We start from the raw sequence: 16924 nt of genomic DNA, 5'->3' as shown, positions 1-16924 counted from the left end.
AAGTCAATTTGCCTATCTTAATGTCCTGTAGGCATGTTTTCTGTACTATAATTCTTGTGATGAGATTTGCACGGCAATATATATGATAGTATCAGACTTGGAAGAACTAAGGAGACAATAATGGGCCATTTAAACATTTGCTGGAGTCACCTACTGGCTATTATCATTGCTTTAGAGACCCTCACCTTCATTTTGCTGCCATATTTTATTTATTGATTTTATTATAATTTCTTTCATTATTGTGAGCCACCCAGAATCACTGAGTTGGGTGGCATACACATAATTATGGTAACTGGTTTATTGATTAATCCAGCGAGTTCACACAGCAGACATTAATTACACTATTAACCTTGTTTACAAAATAAAATAGCTGGATTCAGAGAAAACATCAAGCCCAAACCAGGCTGAAATCTACATTACAGTTTCATAGATCCGTTTATCTGGTTTAAGGCAACTTTTGATGTTCCTCATTTAAAAAATCTCTTCAACTGCACAACAGGTAGAACAGCTGGCATGGCTAATAGGTAAAAGTTTGGGTGGTTTATTATCTAACTACTACTAATTGCTTATTTCCTTTATTCTTGCAGGCACAGGAAATGTTGAGCTCTAGTCAATAGAAACAGGAGCATCTATGAGTGAGTATTCAAAATATCCCAAAGGTACTTTTTCAAGAAGCCACTGAACTTTTTGGTTTTTCTTTGAATATGTTTCGCATCTCATCCAAAAAGCTTCTTAAACTCTGAGCACAAATGGTTCCTGTAATCTTCAAATAATTCTGGAAATCTGTTCGTATACCTGCACCATTTGAAGAGTGCTCATCCCAAAGTGCATTGGTAAATGTCTAAAGATATTCTCGGTCATCCAAATCAGGGTCGTCCCACACGTGATTTTTTTTCAAGAGGACTTAGGTTTCTGGTTTTTCTTTTAAGAATTTACTTCTTGGACTAGAAGTAAAATGTCTCCAAAGAAAAACTAGAAAGTCCATTTGGAAAGAAAAAACAGAAAGTCCATTTGCCATCCATGACCTAGATGACGTGGTGGTGAATGTCAAGAACTAACTCCGGCCAATGTCGTGAATGGCTAAATCCAGTTGGATGAATGTGGATCATTGTGTTTTTAGGGGAAATTTGGTTTTAGAATTTTTAGATTTTTAATATTAGATTTCTTACATGTTTTATATTTGTATCTATTCTGTTGTAAACCACCCTGAGTTGGTTGAGAAGGGTGGCATGATAGATAGATGGATGGATGGATGGATTAGATTAGAGAGAGAGAGAGAGAGAGAGAGACAGAGAGAGAGACAGACAGACAGACAGATCTGTTCCTTCAATATACCAGTGTGATCCAACAGAAAAAAACATATACAGTATAGCCCCTCCCTGGTACAAAGCTGAAGGGATCAGATCTGGTGGCTTAGAGGTTAATTCTGTGCCTTACAAGGCAGAGGCCCCAGGATCAAATCCCGGTAATGGTATGGCTAGCTGATGAGGCCTGAACAAGGCCGAAATAGCGCTATCCTAGTATCCCTTAATTTTAAATATTCAGCAAAAAAAAAAAAAGGAAAGAGAGACAATCATCCTAAACGCAAAGCAAATCATCCAAATGTGGACGGATGGATGGAATAGAAATGTTGGGACAACAGTTATCACCAAGGAAACAAATCTGGTCCCTATCTGGCATTCCAAAAGCGCGTCTCTTTCTGTCAATTCCTCTTCCACCTCCCCGACTCCCCAAACTCATCTCAAAGCAACCACCGCGGCGACAACTATTGCGCAGGCGCCCTCGCAGGGTCCTCGGTCACGTGGCAGGAACTGGAGCGGAGGGGCGGAGCTGAAGCTTCCTAAGCGTCGCTGGGCGTCCATGGCAGCGATTTCAGTCGCCGGAAAGATGAGCACTTCCGCCTTCTCGGCTTCCTTCCGCCGAGAAACCGGCGGGGCTTAGGCCGCGCTCCGCCTGGCCTCAGGCTTAGTTTGGGGTGCCATGCGGCGGCTTTGGCCGCCGCTGTCGCTTTTGCTGGCACTGCTGTGGGCGGCCGCGCTGTGCAGAGGAGGAGCGACGCCTCCCCCGCATCCCACCGCGAAAGCCCCGTTGCCGCATCCCCCTCTGCCAGCCGGGCGAGTGGGCTCCGGCAATGCGCCCTCGGGCACGCCGAGCGGCAGCGGCTCTTCTATCGTCCAGGAAGCGCGGGGCGGTGTGAACGGGAACGGCAGCATGGCCGCTGCGCCCCCCCACTCGGAGGTCAACCAGCCCATGACCCAGCGCGCCCTTTCGGTGCTGGTCCTGGCCAGCGCTGCCCTCATCGTTTACTTCGTCATCCGGACCGTCCGGTGAGCGGCGCCTCTGCCTTTCCTTCTCGCTCTGGCTCGGGAAGGGCTTGACGGCCTCCCGGCCCTTTCCCCGCCTTTAGCCCCCCGGACCGCGGCTTGTGCGTGCACCTAAATGTAACTAAATGTTTTTCGGAGCGAAGGAGGGCGATTAGATTAGATTACGACTAGAGTTGGAAGGGACCTTGGAGGTCATCTAGTCCAACCCCCTCCTTACGACTAGAGTTGGAAGAGACCTTGGAGGTCATCTAGTCCAACCCCCTCCGCTCAAGCAGAAAGTCCCTGTACCATTTCAGACAAATGGGCCGCCCAATCTCCTCTTGAAAGTCTCAAGAGCCTAGCATTTTGCTTTGGTTCTGCCGTTCTTTGGCTTCCTGCCATTTCTTTGACTTAGGAATCGTTTTAGAAAATGTGTGTGTGTGTATGTAGATTTTCGTAGATGTGTGTGTATGTATGTTTTCGTAGGTTTTCACGGGTACAGGTATGAAGGTCTTGGCATATGTGTGTTTTGAAGGCTTATTGTTTGGATTTGATGTTCCTTTCACCAGTCCAGAAAAAGGCCACCCGAATACAGTTACAGAATAACTAGAGTTGGAAGGGACCTTGGAGGTCTTCTAGTCCAACCCCCTGCTCATGTAGCAAACCCTGTACCCGTTTTAGACAAATAGTTGTGTCCAATATCTTCTTTAAAAAACGTTGAAAAAAAGGGTAATAGAGCAGTGGGTGTCTAATGCTTCCTGTTTTCACTCTGGGAAATATTGGTGGGGTTTAAAAAAAGTTCAAACAAGCAGAAGGTGGCTTCAAATTCTGTAAGACTGTAAAGACAGGTGATAGATAATGTGCAGAGTAACCAAAGTCGTGGTTAGAATTCCTGTTGAGATATAAAAGACGCTTTTTATACTTCAGTATCGCATTGTGATACAGTGACTGTGTGGTACAAATCTTCATGGGTTACATAGCATCTTGATAAATGCAGCTGACAGAAAAATAGTGATAGAAACATATATTTATGGGTGTAAATATGGGTATTGCATCTTGATGCTCCTTTAGATTTCTCTCTCCCTCCCTCTCCTCCCCCCTCTTTCGTAAGCATTTCTGCAATGCTTACAGAAGCACTAATAGCACCCAAGACCTAAGGTGTAGCTAAAATTATGACATTCAGGGTGTGGGAGAATCATGACAGATGTAGTCTGGTAATCTGGTTATGTAATCGGGTTACATAATTTTGGAAAGAGGGTTTGAAAGGAATAGTTCTCGGATCATAACAAAATACTAATAGTCCTTGACTTATGATCACAATTGAGTCCCAAATTTCCATTGCTAGACAAAATAGTTGTTAAATAGGTTTTGGCTCATTTTTACAACCTTTCCTTGCCATAGTTAAGTGACTCACTGAGATTGTTACATAGTTAAGTGAATCTAACTGACCAATTGATTTTTCTTGTCAAAAGGTCACAAAAAGTGATCACGTGACCCTGGGACTACTACAACTGTCATAAATGCATATCAGTTGCCAAGCATCCAAATTTTGATCATGTGACCATAGGGATGGTTATGAATGAAAAAGTCAATTTTCCTAGTGCTGTTTAATCTTCAAACAATCAGTAAACAAATGGTTGTAACTCCAGGACTATCTCTATAGCATTAAAAGATAGCCTGTAGAGATTTAAAGTAACAATTTTTTTAAATAGTTGGTATACATTTATCAAGTCTGGTGCTCTACTGAAAGGCTTAGTTTCAAGTGGTTTTCAGCTGCATAAAACAAGGCTTTTGAAAGCTTAAAAATCCTCAAAGGATAAAAAAATGTTCAAGTCATTGAATTTCATTTGGTGTTAATTGGAAGCTAAAGATGTAGATAAATAAATAGAAGGATGGAACATAATAAAACACTTCTAGAGCAAGATTTCTTATTCCTTTGCATAGGTACCAGTGGACTTTTAAAGGAATCTGCTAAGTGTTTTTTTATTCATTTTTCAAATTTATAGGATGCCTTTCTCCTAGCAGGCTCAGGGCGGCTTACAACAATAAAAAGAACAATACATAAAATAAAAACAAGTAAAAAAATTAAAACCCAGTATTACAAATTAAAATACCCAATCATACAGTCATCACTCATTCATAGTACTGGTCAGAGCGGAGATCTATCGCTCAACATTGACACACAGATTTTAGAGATTCTTTTGACTTTCTTGATCTTTCAAGGTAGTGTTTTCATTGTCTAAGACAGGTAGGCAAAGTAGGCTCTTCTATGACATGTGGACTTCAACTCCCAGAATTCCTGAGCTAGCATGATAGGTTCAGGAATTCTGGGAGTTGAAGTCCACAAGGCATAGAAGAGCCAACTTTGCCTACCCCCTAGTCTAAGAGATTAGAAAAGAAAATCAAAACTCGCTAGCCATGACATCAATTTTGTGGATATTTATTTTAAATTGGCATGCTATATTTCAGTATTTTCTATATAATGAGCTCTGTAATATGCTACAAGAGGAAAATATTTAGTTCAAATGTTCTTCACATGTGGGGCAAATATGCTCCTTCAGTATTTATTATGTTGAACAATATCAGCCACCCCTGTTACTACCCAGAGTGATTCCAAGAGTTATTTAAATGCATTCACGCGCTCACACACACACACACACTCTTATATGGCCACCTATCTTGTAAGAATGTGACTGTAGACCAGTGATAGTGAACCTTTTAGGCACAGAGTTTCTTGCTTAAACCAGAAGGCACATTCATGCGCGCATGCCAGAGGTATTGTAACCTGATGACCAGCTGGCCAGCATGCACACCTCGGCAATCCAGCGATCAGTTGGCTGAGCTGGGGCGACGGCACACATGCCCGCAGAGGGGGCTCTGCGTGCCACCTCTGGCACACATGCCATAGGTTCACCATCACAGCTTTAGACCATACACAATTATTAATTAAAAATCCAATAAATATATTAAAATTTCATCACTAAAGATTATTAAAAATACAAGTAGGGAGAGTGACATTGGTCGCAATAAGAGAGCTATTGCCAGAATTTCCCAGTCCCCTGTAAAGCAGTCAAAGTTGAATCCATTTTTATGCAGACAAATAGAAGTTTGTGCATGGGATTTCATTTTCTTGTTCAACATCATTGCATCCCTTTTTCAGAATCACTGTGAAACATGACACCATTGTAATTAAAGGCCAACAAGCCAGTATAAACAACACCTTCTAAGAATGATTTTGGACAAATAAAGTGCTGTGAAATTGCAATTGACTCACTGTTTATCTTGCAATGTCACCTTCCCTGCTGAAGTTTTTTTTTAGTCTACAATATTTATAACTTATTCAAATACACCTTATTTTCCTGAATAATATAATTCACATGAGAGATACAAGTAATACTGTAATACTTGAATGAAGAAGTGAGGCACATACCATTTGTGGAAATCGTATCACAAATTTATTATGGTCATGATAAGTGAAACACAAGGGATTATATGAGACATTAAAATTAGAAAAAGTGGCAATAAATATATAATATTTTATTTGCACACTCATGTTGTGGTTAGCTCTGGCCCAGCTCCTCTCCCAAGGAATGTGGAGGTGGATGAGGGGAAAACATCCACAAGTCACAGGCTTGTTTTGCTCCCGACAGAGTCAGCTAGTGAATTATCCAATGACGAAGGAAGTGTGGGTGAAATGGAAGAGGGGGGCTTGGCTGACAGCCCAGGAGGAGATCAATCTTCCTTATCTTCATTGGATTCTGATGATGAACCTATGACAGAGCCACGCATGCGTAGACATATTATAGGAGATAAGAGAGGCCACCTGTGGTTGGGTGGGGCTCCAGTAATTAGAGCTGCTGATAAAAGAGCAGCGTGCTAGCTTAGCCGTTGTGGAAGATTATCTGATCGTAGTTCGTCAAGACCGTGCCTTGCTGTATTCAAGACTTTGTTAGGATTCCCGGACTCTGGACTAAAATTCATTGTGAGTGTTTATAAGCGTTTGGACAACAGTAGCTGTGAGCCAATTCTCAGTTACTGGGTTAGTAATTGGATTTATTATGGGACACCGTTCTTGGATTGTATTCCAAGTGTGCCTTGTTTGTACAAGAAATCCCTTTGAAGTTTAAAAGGGAGTTTTTTCTTCTCTTCTGTTGATAAAGAACATTTATTTGCATTCTATTCTCTGTGTGTGTCTGCTTGGATTAATTAACCTGTAATTAAGGGCGTGTGGCACACGCCAGCAGAACAACTCAAACGCACACGTCATCATGATTGTAAGCTGCTCAGATTTACTCTGTGGTAAGATTGGCAGACAATAAATTTTACAAATAGGTAAGTCTCCTAGTGACTTTGTTCCATGTAAAATTTCCATTTTACATACTGTTATTGCTAATGGAATTTTTAAAAAGCATTATTTTGATATGGAGTCATTCCGTGTGAAGTAAACCAATTTTAAAGATCATCCCCACCTTACCATCACAGATTTTGATGAAAGTTGGCACATAGTTTCTTTATGTTATAAAACTATTGCTGTGCAAAATTTTAGTTCAAAAGACTCAAAATTGAGAATTCTAGGAGACCTCAAATAAAGTTTGCAAAATGCTGAGTCGGCAAAAATGACATTTTGGGCCAACTTCTAGAAGCTGTAAACACGGCAGTTTCAGTAGTATGTTGGAGATATTTGGAGAACCTGCACACGTTGTAAGGCTTTATAAACTGCCAAACCCCCATGTACCTAGTCATCTTACTTTTTACATGGTTCAGGCTCAAACTTTGCAAAAAAACTCCCAAAAAATGAATTTACAGCAATCTTCAGGCTGCTGTAGTTTCAAAACTACTTGGCCTTTCAGGTTGATTTTTGGCAGGTATACTAAGTACACAGCTGCAACGAGGACTTCCAATTTTTAGCACTTTCCTTCAAGTTGTTGAAAAAATATAAGAGTTCAAATTTGGTACTTAACGGGTTTTTGCCAAATTTTGGCTATCTTTGATGCCCTGTTTGATCCTGTGGGACAGCTTCAATCCTCTTCCATTTAGCACCATTAGAAAGAACAGATTCTCTTCTTTCAGAATATAAATTTTGATTTCTCTTCATATAAGGTTTGAAAAAAATCTCAACTGTTTGCGTGCAGCCTGAGATTTCTGCACCGCACCCTTGATACAAGTGCAGTAAAAGTGATTTTTTTTTCAATAAGTAGCATTTTTTTAAAAATAAAGAACACAAGATGTTATAAGACTGTGTTAAAAAATATTAAAAAACAGGAATGTTTGTTAGGATATGGAAGGGTGAGGCCAGATTTCAAATAAGGGTCCGAAAAAGTGGGGTTTTTGTCAGTATTGTTGCATGTTAGAGGAAACAGGCCCTTTGATTTTTCTAATGGCTGTAAAGGCCAATTAGTGCTTTAAACATGCATTGGTCCATGGTGGCTCATCGCCAAGAGGTCACGCCTGACAGCCAGGTATGTCCAGCCACGGGTGAGGCACTTGGCACAGTTTCCCAAGCCTGAAGGTGGTCATTTTACACGAGGTTCCCAAGCCTCTTTTGGGTGTCTTTGCCTAGGTTCCCAAGCCTAAAGGAAGCGTCTTAATCCCAAGTTGTAGTAAAACATCAGTGCTGCTGAGACAAGAATTTTTCACTGATAATTCTAGCTGGGTTTTTTGGTAATTTATACTGTCGTCCAAGTGCTGTAGTTGCTGGTACTGGAAGAACTGCTAGAATATGCTGTTCAGGAATCCAACAGGAATCTCTTCTCCTAGGCCAATGAAATGATTGTGCAGGCCCACATGGATGCATAAAGTTGATCAAGGCATCATGTTTTACAAATGATGTGTCAGATACTTTGCCATTCGTTGTCATAAACACAGGCAATTTACTGACCAAGCTAAAGTTTAGGCACATTAATCCCAGGTACACTCACTACGTCCTCTGAATTTTTTTTAGGTCGTTGCAAACTAGCCTGAGCTGCTAGTTGCTTTACTGACTCTTTTCTCTTGCACAGATTGGCCTAGCAGAAGAGATTCCTGTTGGATTAGTTTAATTAGTTTAATATTTTTGTACTTGCATGGGATAAATAATAAATACGGGAAGGGGTGAAATATATTTAATTTCATGACTTGCTTAGAATACAAACTTTTTAAAATCTATATTCATTTATATGGTACAGATGTTTCATTTTTATTTTGTACCCTCAAAGTTCAAATCTAATTCTGCTCATATTAGTATTCCTAGCCCTAATAAACACATTGTGACATTTGTATTAGACTTAGGCGAAGAAACAGAAAGACACGGAAATACGGTGTTCTTGACACTAACATAGAAAATACAGAGCTGACACCTTTAGAGCAAGATGATGATGATGATGATAACACATTGTTTGATGCCAATCATCCTCGAAGGTTAGTATCTTTATTTCAGGAAGTAAAATAATAGGACAGAAGGGATTATAAAGACACATTTAAAACCAAACAGAATGTATTCATAAAGTAGATATTTTATACAAGTGTATATTACTCTGTAGCTTCAACTATTTCTCTTTGATTGGAGATTGTGGTTATTGATTGTGCAGCATTGTGCAGTTTCTGAAGGAATATGTGCGATGTCTTCTTTGTAAATGAAGCAAACAATTATATGCAACCATATGAGTGAGAATAAGAAATCCATAGCTTTTAAATTAGATAGCAATATTCAGTCTTTATAGAATAAGCTACAAACATCATTGTAGTTTGTATTATATATTAATATTTTAAGCATTTGATTATTTTTAATGTTTGGATTTGCTGGGGAGGGTGGCTTTTATGGTATTGCACATTGTATTTTCTTAAACCTGTGTTCCAGAAATGATAATTATGTTTTAATTAAATAAACCTTCTGTCTTATGTTCTATTTTTGGTAGTAATCTATTTTGAAAATATTAAGTGCAGCAGTCTCCCAGGTAGCATAGGCTGTCTGTTTATTGCAGATTTGGTTTTCACTTGCACAATCTGGTTTTGAATTGTAGATAATATCTCCAATGGTATTCTGCCTTTTTATTCATGTTTCAATAGGGTTTTTGTGTCTTGTACATAAAAATCAATACAATAAGTTTAAATATTAATGCCTTTTATAAAAGGCAAGCCATTTTTTCCTCAATAGAACAAAAATCTTTATTCTTTAAAAACTAATATGTACTTTGAGGACATACTGTTTTTAGTCAGAACCGACATGGAATATCTGAAGCATAATAGGAATTGCAAGTGATGTTCCATAGATGTTACTCTTTAAAAAATCATAGAAATTTAACCTGTGATTGATTCCCTTATTAAACAGATATAAGAGATATACTGTATCAAATTAGACTGCTTATAGTTTCAGCTAAGATAGAGTGGGTTTTAACTTACAAATGTTTTAACCAACTAGGCTCTTAGCCTGCAAATTTCTACCATAATTGTATAGTATGGGAAAATTATAGACAAAATTGCAGTCTAATGTTTTCTATATAGGAGAATCTGGAAATTATTAAAGAAGAATGGGAGTGAAATATGTTTCTGATAATTACTAGCAACACAATTCTAAAAATGAATTATTACTTCATTATTTAGAATATAGAGTGGTCGTGTCATTCTAGAATTTACCATAATGTTGGCACAGGTAACATTATGAACCAACAGACTAGTATTCTAAACTTTAAGAGCATTGACTTCAGTAAACTATGAAAAATATTAGGTAGGGTTCCATGAATGGAAATCCTAGAAAGAAAAACATGATGCTTGAGAAACTCTGAAAATGAAATAATAAAAGCTCAAAGAAAAACAATACCATAGAAAAATAAATACAAGATTCCAGATGAAACCAGCATGATTGCACAAAGAGCTTTCCAATAAACTAAGGACTAGAAAGAAAGTATAAAAGGTAGAAAGGAGTACATAACTAGAATACCAGCAAATTGTCAGAATCTGCAAGGACAGTCAGGAAGGCCATGACTCAGAATGAATTAAGGTATGCAACAAATGCCAAAAGTACCTCCCAAAAATGTTTCAATATGCAAGGAACAAAAAGGAAGTCAAATAATTGATCGGACCACTAATGATGATGACAAGAAGGTGATAAATAGCAGGAAGAAAGCAAAACTGCATCATTCATTCTTTGCATCTTTACATAAAAAGAAAAAGTAGCCCAACCTATCAAAATCATCACTATGGGAAACAGAGGGGAGCAGCATACAAGTCAAACAAACAAACAAACATTTAATAAGTAAATCTAACCTGCAGGCCTCACAAATCCAGATCTTCTAGGATTTATAAAACAATGAGGATTGGGTCCAAACAAATCTCTGGCTATGATGTTCTGTGGGATAGATGTTCTCTTGGCTGAACATGTTCTCTTTTTCTTTATAGATAAGGATGTGCCTTGTGGGAAAATATTTCAATTGTGGAGCAGCAAAAGAAGGTTGTTTGGAAGAAATGCGAAGCCAGTATCAGAGTTGAGGATATGAAATGTATTATGACATCCTTAGTTTGTTGCAATAAATACTAACATTTTACTGTACCTTTTGTATATACAGAAATATTGTAAGGTCAAAGCCTATGGAAATAGCACACTAAATTTCTAATCTATTTTCAACAGGGTATTTTCTGCTTATATTAATTTGTGATTATTATTATTTTTTGAAATTCTTATGTGGGCCAACTTTTTTTTAATGTAAACTGTGATAATTTATTTGTTTTAATTCCTTGCAGCTAGCCAAATTTAACCATGTGTCAGAGGGATGTATGTTCTTAGTAAATTAGATGTATACTGAAGCTCTGTGTGAATAATGTAAATAAATGTTTACAATATTCCTAACATTCATTTGTTGTTCTTTGAATCTGTTGGTGCTAGATGTGATTTGGAGAGAAGAAAAATTGCTTGCAATAATCAAACTGATCTTCTATTAGCTGAGTTTGAAACCACTTTTTCAGCAAGTATAAATTTTTGTTTATACTATGCCTAATTTTAAATTCCATAAGTTAGAGAAGAATATTGATATTCTTTTAATGTAAGATGTGCAGAATTGCTAAGGCATCTGTCAGCATTTTCTATGTACAAACTTTCATGGAAGCTGTTGAAAATTCCATCATTACAATAACTGGAGATACAATGGGAGGGGGGGGTATTTAGTCAGCTATAGGCTTGAGATTTCTTTAAGTGAATGGAGATTTCACTTGCATTTATTTTTAAATTATCCCACACACCTTTGTTGAAACTAGAGTTTTCTATAGGGTTGAGATCTGGAGACTGGCTAGGCCACTCCAGGACCTTGAAATGCTTCTTACAAAGCCACTCCTTCATTGCCCTGGTGGTGTGCTTGGGATCATTGTCATGCTGAGAGACCCAGCCACGTTTCATCTTCAATCCCTTTGCTGATGGAAGGAGGTTTGCATTCAAAATCGATACATGGCCCCATTCATTCTTTCAGTGACATGGCTCAGTCGTCCTCGTCCCTTTGCAGAAAAACAGCCCCAAAGCATGATGTTGTCACCCCCACAGTAGATATAGAGTTCTTTAGATGTAATTCAGCATTCTTCCTCCTCCAAACATGACAAATTGTGTTTCTACCAAACAGTTTTACTTTGGTTTCATCTGACCATATGACATTCTCCCAATGTTCTTCTGGATCATCCAAATGCTCTCTAGCAAACCTCAGATGGGCCCAGGCATGTACTGGCTTAAGCAGGGAGACACGTCTGGCACTGCAGGATCTGAGTCTCTGGCGGCGTAGTGTATTACTGATGGTAGCCGTTGTTGCATTGGTCCAAGCTCTCTGCAGGACATTCACTAGATCCCCTCCGTGCGGTTCTGGAATTTTTGTTCACTGTTCTTGCGATCATTTGATCTCATGGGGTGAGATCTAGCGTGGAGCCCCAGATCGAGAGATTATCAGTAGTCTTGTATGTCTTCCATTTTCTAATTATTGCTCCCACAGTTGATTTCTTCACACTAAACTGCTTTTGCCTATTGCAGATTCAGTCTTCCCAGCCTGGTGTAGGGTTACAATCTTGTTTGAGCTGTCCTTCGAAAGCCCTTTGGTCTTTACCATAATGAAGTTTGGAGTGTGACTTTTTCAGATTGTGAACAGGTGTCATTTATACTGATAACAAGTTCAAACAAGTGCCATTACTACAGGTAATGAGTGGAGGACAGAGGAGCCTCTTAAAGAAGAACATACAGGTCCATGGGATCCAGAAATCTTGTTTGTAGGTGACCAAATACTTATTTTCCACCATAATTTGCAAATAAATTCTTTCCAAATCAGACAATGTGATTTTCTGGATTTGTTTTCTCATGTTGTCTCTTATAGTTGAGGTCTACCTGTATAATTACAGGCCTCTCATCTTTTTAAGTGGGAGAATTTGTACAATTGGTGGTTGACTAAATACTTTTTCCCCATTGTATATATCAAATAATTTTATATGCACCAAGACAAATTCCTTGTGTGTCCAGTCACACTTGGCCAGTAAAGAATTCTATTCTATTCTATAATAGGCCCATATAATATAACCGAATTTCTCATGTACTAATGGCTCACCTTGTTATATAAAATGTATGGGAAATATAATTCAAAAATGAAACATACTATTCAAAGTATTTTTACACACAGGCACACAATCAGCTATTCCTTGTTTAGTGACTATCTCATTTAGTGATCCTCTTCAAATGCCATGGAATTTTTTTAAAAAAAATGTTTTAACCAAATTTTGTATGTGATAATAGTGTACTCCAGAGTGACAATAAACGTGGCTTTGTAAGAAAATTTTATCCAAATGAGACAGCAGCAGTCTTGATCTTTGCACATTTCTCAGTCACATGGTTCTGAACTAAGAAACAGATGATCACTAAAGAGGATGTATATAAAATATGCATAATACTTAAAGGTGTGGAACAACATACCCCTCTGTTGCTATTTTCATGAACAGTAAAATTCTTGGTACTTAGGAGAATTAGGAAAATAATATTACTGTACACCACTCTACACTACATTACCATATACTATTTTTGATTTAGAATATATATACAGTGGTACCTCTACCTAAGAACGCCTCTACTTAAGAACTTTTCTAGATAAGAACTGGGTATTCAAGATTTTTTGCCTCTTCTCAAGAACCATTTTCTACTTAAGAACCCGAGCCCTGAAAAATTTCCCAGGAAATTTGAGAGCAACACGAAGGCCCAGCCAGTTTTCTGCCATTCCCCCTTTAATCCCGGCCATCTCAGGCTTTTCTGGGCTGCCAGAGGAGCCTTTCGGTGGCACTTAAGCATCCCAGAGCGAACATGGCATTTTCCTTTCACTGGGGGCTTGGAGAGGGAATAAACCACTTCGCTGTGGTGACTTCTTCGCACTGCCTCCCATACACTTGACGCGAAGTTGTCTCCTGGAGCATCTGGGCATGGAAAAGCAAAAGGGTGCTTTGTCCCGGCCGGATCAACTCTGCTTCAGCCAAACCGAGGAGTAACCCCAGTGAAGGAAAGGCGCTGGCTACAAAGCAAACAATAGGAGAGGGGGGCCCTTTGGCATGGGAAGGAAGAGACAGCAAGTAGCAGCAGCAGCCACCTTTCTGTCAAAGGAGCAGGAGGTCCCCCCTCTCGCCCACCTGGGTTTCTCTCTCTGGCTCAGTGTATGGGAGGCAGCCTTAACGTTTTGGATTTTTTTGATTCTCCTTGCCTCACCTTCTTCCTTCTGTAGCGACTGTCCTCCTCCTCTTCTTCCTCCTCCTCCCACCCAAATTTATTTCTTTTCTAATGGATTTGCACACATTATTTGCTTTTACATTGATTCCTATGGGAAAAATTGCTTCTACTTACAAACGTTTCTACTTAAGAACCTGGTCACGGAACGAATTAAGTTCTTAAGTAGAGGTACTACTGTACATAAAAACTTACTACTTGGTTCAAGTCATTTGGCCCATTGTTTTAGGATTCAGCCGACATATGAGGATAGAATTCCCCTTGCCATAAATATTATGTCATACACACCATAAAAATTTATTTTGCCCATTATTCATAATCCACTAAAACGCCTATATTTTGAACATACAGTAATAATTTAGAAGAATTTTTGTCTAAATAATCATTTCAGTTCTGTAATGTTAAACATTTCTTGAGTTAAAACTTTATTGGAATATCCACAATATGCTAGCTATCCAAATAAATTATGAAAATTGCCTACAGTGAAATTATTACTTTTACTGCAGTAATTCATATGAATGTAATGGATTACTAGACTTTTTTTTAAAGATAAAAAATGTGCAATAAGTTAATAATGTTTTTGGCTTTCTTCAACTGCAGGAGAGTACAGTTCCAAACTTTAGTAGTCATAATATACTAAATTTAATGTGTTGAGCTTTTTTAGGTTTTAATTCATCACATTTTTGATGGAACCAAGAATATTCGATATTTTAGAAAATGATCCATATAGAAGTCTATGTTAAAATTTAATTTATTCAAAATATGTACAAATGTATGTATATGATTAATACATATAGTATCAACAAAGGTGGTAATTTAGAAATAAATGCAAGTGAAATCTCAATTCACTTAAAGAAAATTAGTGTTATTCCCAAATGTCTGTTAAATTAGAGAATACATCTAAGCAATGTCATTACACAAGTACTGTACAACATCATTACACAAATGACAGAAATTATATTTGGGTAAAATATGCAAATGGTGTAAATTGAGTTATGTACAAGAATTTCATATCAAAGCAAATTTCTTACATGTTTGAAATGTTTAGGTTATATCTTAAATTGAGTAGATATTCCATAAAAGCCTATTTTTAATCTCTTCATATGGAGTAAAATTGTTGGCTGGCATATATCAACAAGTCAAGAGAATGCAGCCTCAATCATCTTTGCTACTTTGAAGCTTGTGATAAGGGGCTTTGATATTCAGTATTAAGCAGTCTTGGAGAAATTTCAGCAGCTCTTAAAAAAAACAGGTGTAAAAACATGACTCAAAGCAGAAAAACAGGAAGAGTATAAGGTAAGAATTATTTCCCGATTCAGGTGAAACACAGGCTTGCAAAAATCTAATAGCTTATCTTGATATACATTACCATTCCTAATCTCATTCCTAAAGGTTATGGAATCTTGTCCAATAAGGTATTATTCAGTTCTACCTGTCGTGGCAGTCTACTTGTATCATTTCCCTTTATTTGTATTCTTTTAAAATATACCACTCAAAAAAATAAAGAAACACTTAAACAACAGAATATAACTCCAAGTAAATCAAACTTCTGTGAAATCAACTGTCCACTAAGGAAGCAACACTGATTGACAATCAATTTCATTTTGTTGTCAGCACATTCAACTTTGTACAAGACAGAGTATTCAATGAGAATATTTCATTCATTCAGATCTAGGATATGTTGTTTGAGTGTTCCCTTTATTTTTTTGACAGTATTTTTAAATAGATCCTTGTGTTCAAATGCATTTGTCATGCATTTCCTTGCCATACTATTCGTTCACTTTTGGTCTGGTTTATTTTTTTTCAAGTTGTAATTTTTGTTTCTTGTAAACCAAGAGTTTTATTTCACTGCATTTTTGTAATGCCTACTAAATAATGTCCAACTTCCTAAATTAAGAGATCTAGTTCTTTCCATTTGTTTCCCATCATTCATACATTTCTATACAGGTCCTGGAAACATATAATTGATGTATTCCTTTCTGTTACGCATGTACATGTGAGTATTTAATCTTTAGTCTTTCTCTTTGATTTTTAGTCTTTAATCATTCTCCACAAATCCAATCTCCACTTATTATTTGGAGATTGTTTTTTATATATATCTTTTAATTTTGGGTTAAATCTTTCGGATAAAAGTTGAAAGTTATCTCACCCAGTTTCACTGCTCTGTCCACACACCACTCTAGCACAAGATCTTAATGTTCCAGTTGTCCCAACTTGTGACCGACCAAGACGACAGTCCCTGCTGCCGTGCAGGAGAGCGGTTTCCTCTTGATCAATGAAGTGCCTCTCCTGTCTTCATCACCCTTCCAGGGCGCCTTGACCCCAGTTGTATTTCACGAAGTCCAGAAGAGCTCAACTATTTTCCAGATGTCCCCGCCACAACCTCAACCGGAAATTCAGATTAATTGCTACATTTTGGAAAGGCGGCTGATACAATAAAAGAAAAACAAGTTACAAAACTTGTTCAATAACCTGTAGGAATGTCACAATAATTTTAAGGTTTAAATTATAGCTTTTTTAATACAGTATTAGATTGGCTGACTTGCTAATATTAATATTTTTCAAGAAATTTTTATTTTTCATTGTGGTATCATTTGATAGCAAGAATTAGTAACGGGTGGGCCCCGCCTCTTGCCCTCTACAGGGGGGGGGGGCAGCACACAGAAATGGCACCCCGAACAAGGGGTGGCCTTTGGGAGCAGTGCTGTGCTCCTGAAGGCCCCGATTTGCTCAGGACACCATTGCCGTGGGAGAGCACAGAGCAGGCCATGCAGCCAGAGCTGAGGACTGCATGCCATCTTCTTGGTGCAGCCCTTTCACGAGCAAGGTGGAGGAGGCCCAAAAGGTAAGGGGTGGGCCGGGGCAGGCTGCGAGCGGTGGAACCGCTGCGAACGGCAAGGCCGGGTGAGGCGCGAGGAAT

The 16924-nt window shown here is 38.3% G+C and overlaps 1 protein-coding gene across 1 annotated transcript; it reads left to right on the top strand.

Moving 5' to 3' along the window:
• The first annotated feature begins 1798 nt into the window (after positions 1-1798).
• FAM174A (family with sequence similarity 174 member A) lies at positions 1799-11124 on the top strand. The gene is made up of 3 exons (XM_070742980.1): positions 1799-2327; positions 8565-8699; positions 10677-11124. Exons 1-3 carry the CDS (start codon positions 1981-1983, stop codon positions 10678-10680), a joined length of 486 nt encoding a protein of 161 aa, XP_070599081.1. The 5' UTR covers positions 1799-1980; the 3' UTR covers positions 10681-11124.
• The last annotated feature ends 5800 nt before the right edge of the window (positions 11125-16924 follow it).

This window comes from Erythrolamprus reginae, chromosome 2 (assembly GCF_031021105.1).
Source record: "Erythrolamprus reginae isolate rEryReg1 chromosome 2, rEryReg1.hap1, whole genome shotgun sequence".
Lineage (NCBI taxonomy): Eukaryota > Metazoa > Chordata > Lepidosauria > Squamata > Dipsadidae > Erythrolamprus > Erythrolamprus reginae.
The sequence above is the reverse complement of the archived record's forward strand: the minus strand, read 5'-3'. Positions and strand labels throughout refer to the sequence as shown.

Excerpts from the sequence above, each read along its gene's own strand:
- FAM174A (XM_070742980.1), top strand. The coding sequence starts at position 1,981 with ATGCGGCGGCTTTGGCCGCCGCTGTCGCTTTTGCTGGCACTGCTGTGG. Across the intron at positions 2,328-8,564 it reads TTCGTCATCCGGACCGTCCG|ACTTAGGCGAAGAAACAGAA; the intron begins GTGAGCGGCGCC and ends CATTTGTATTAG.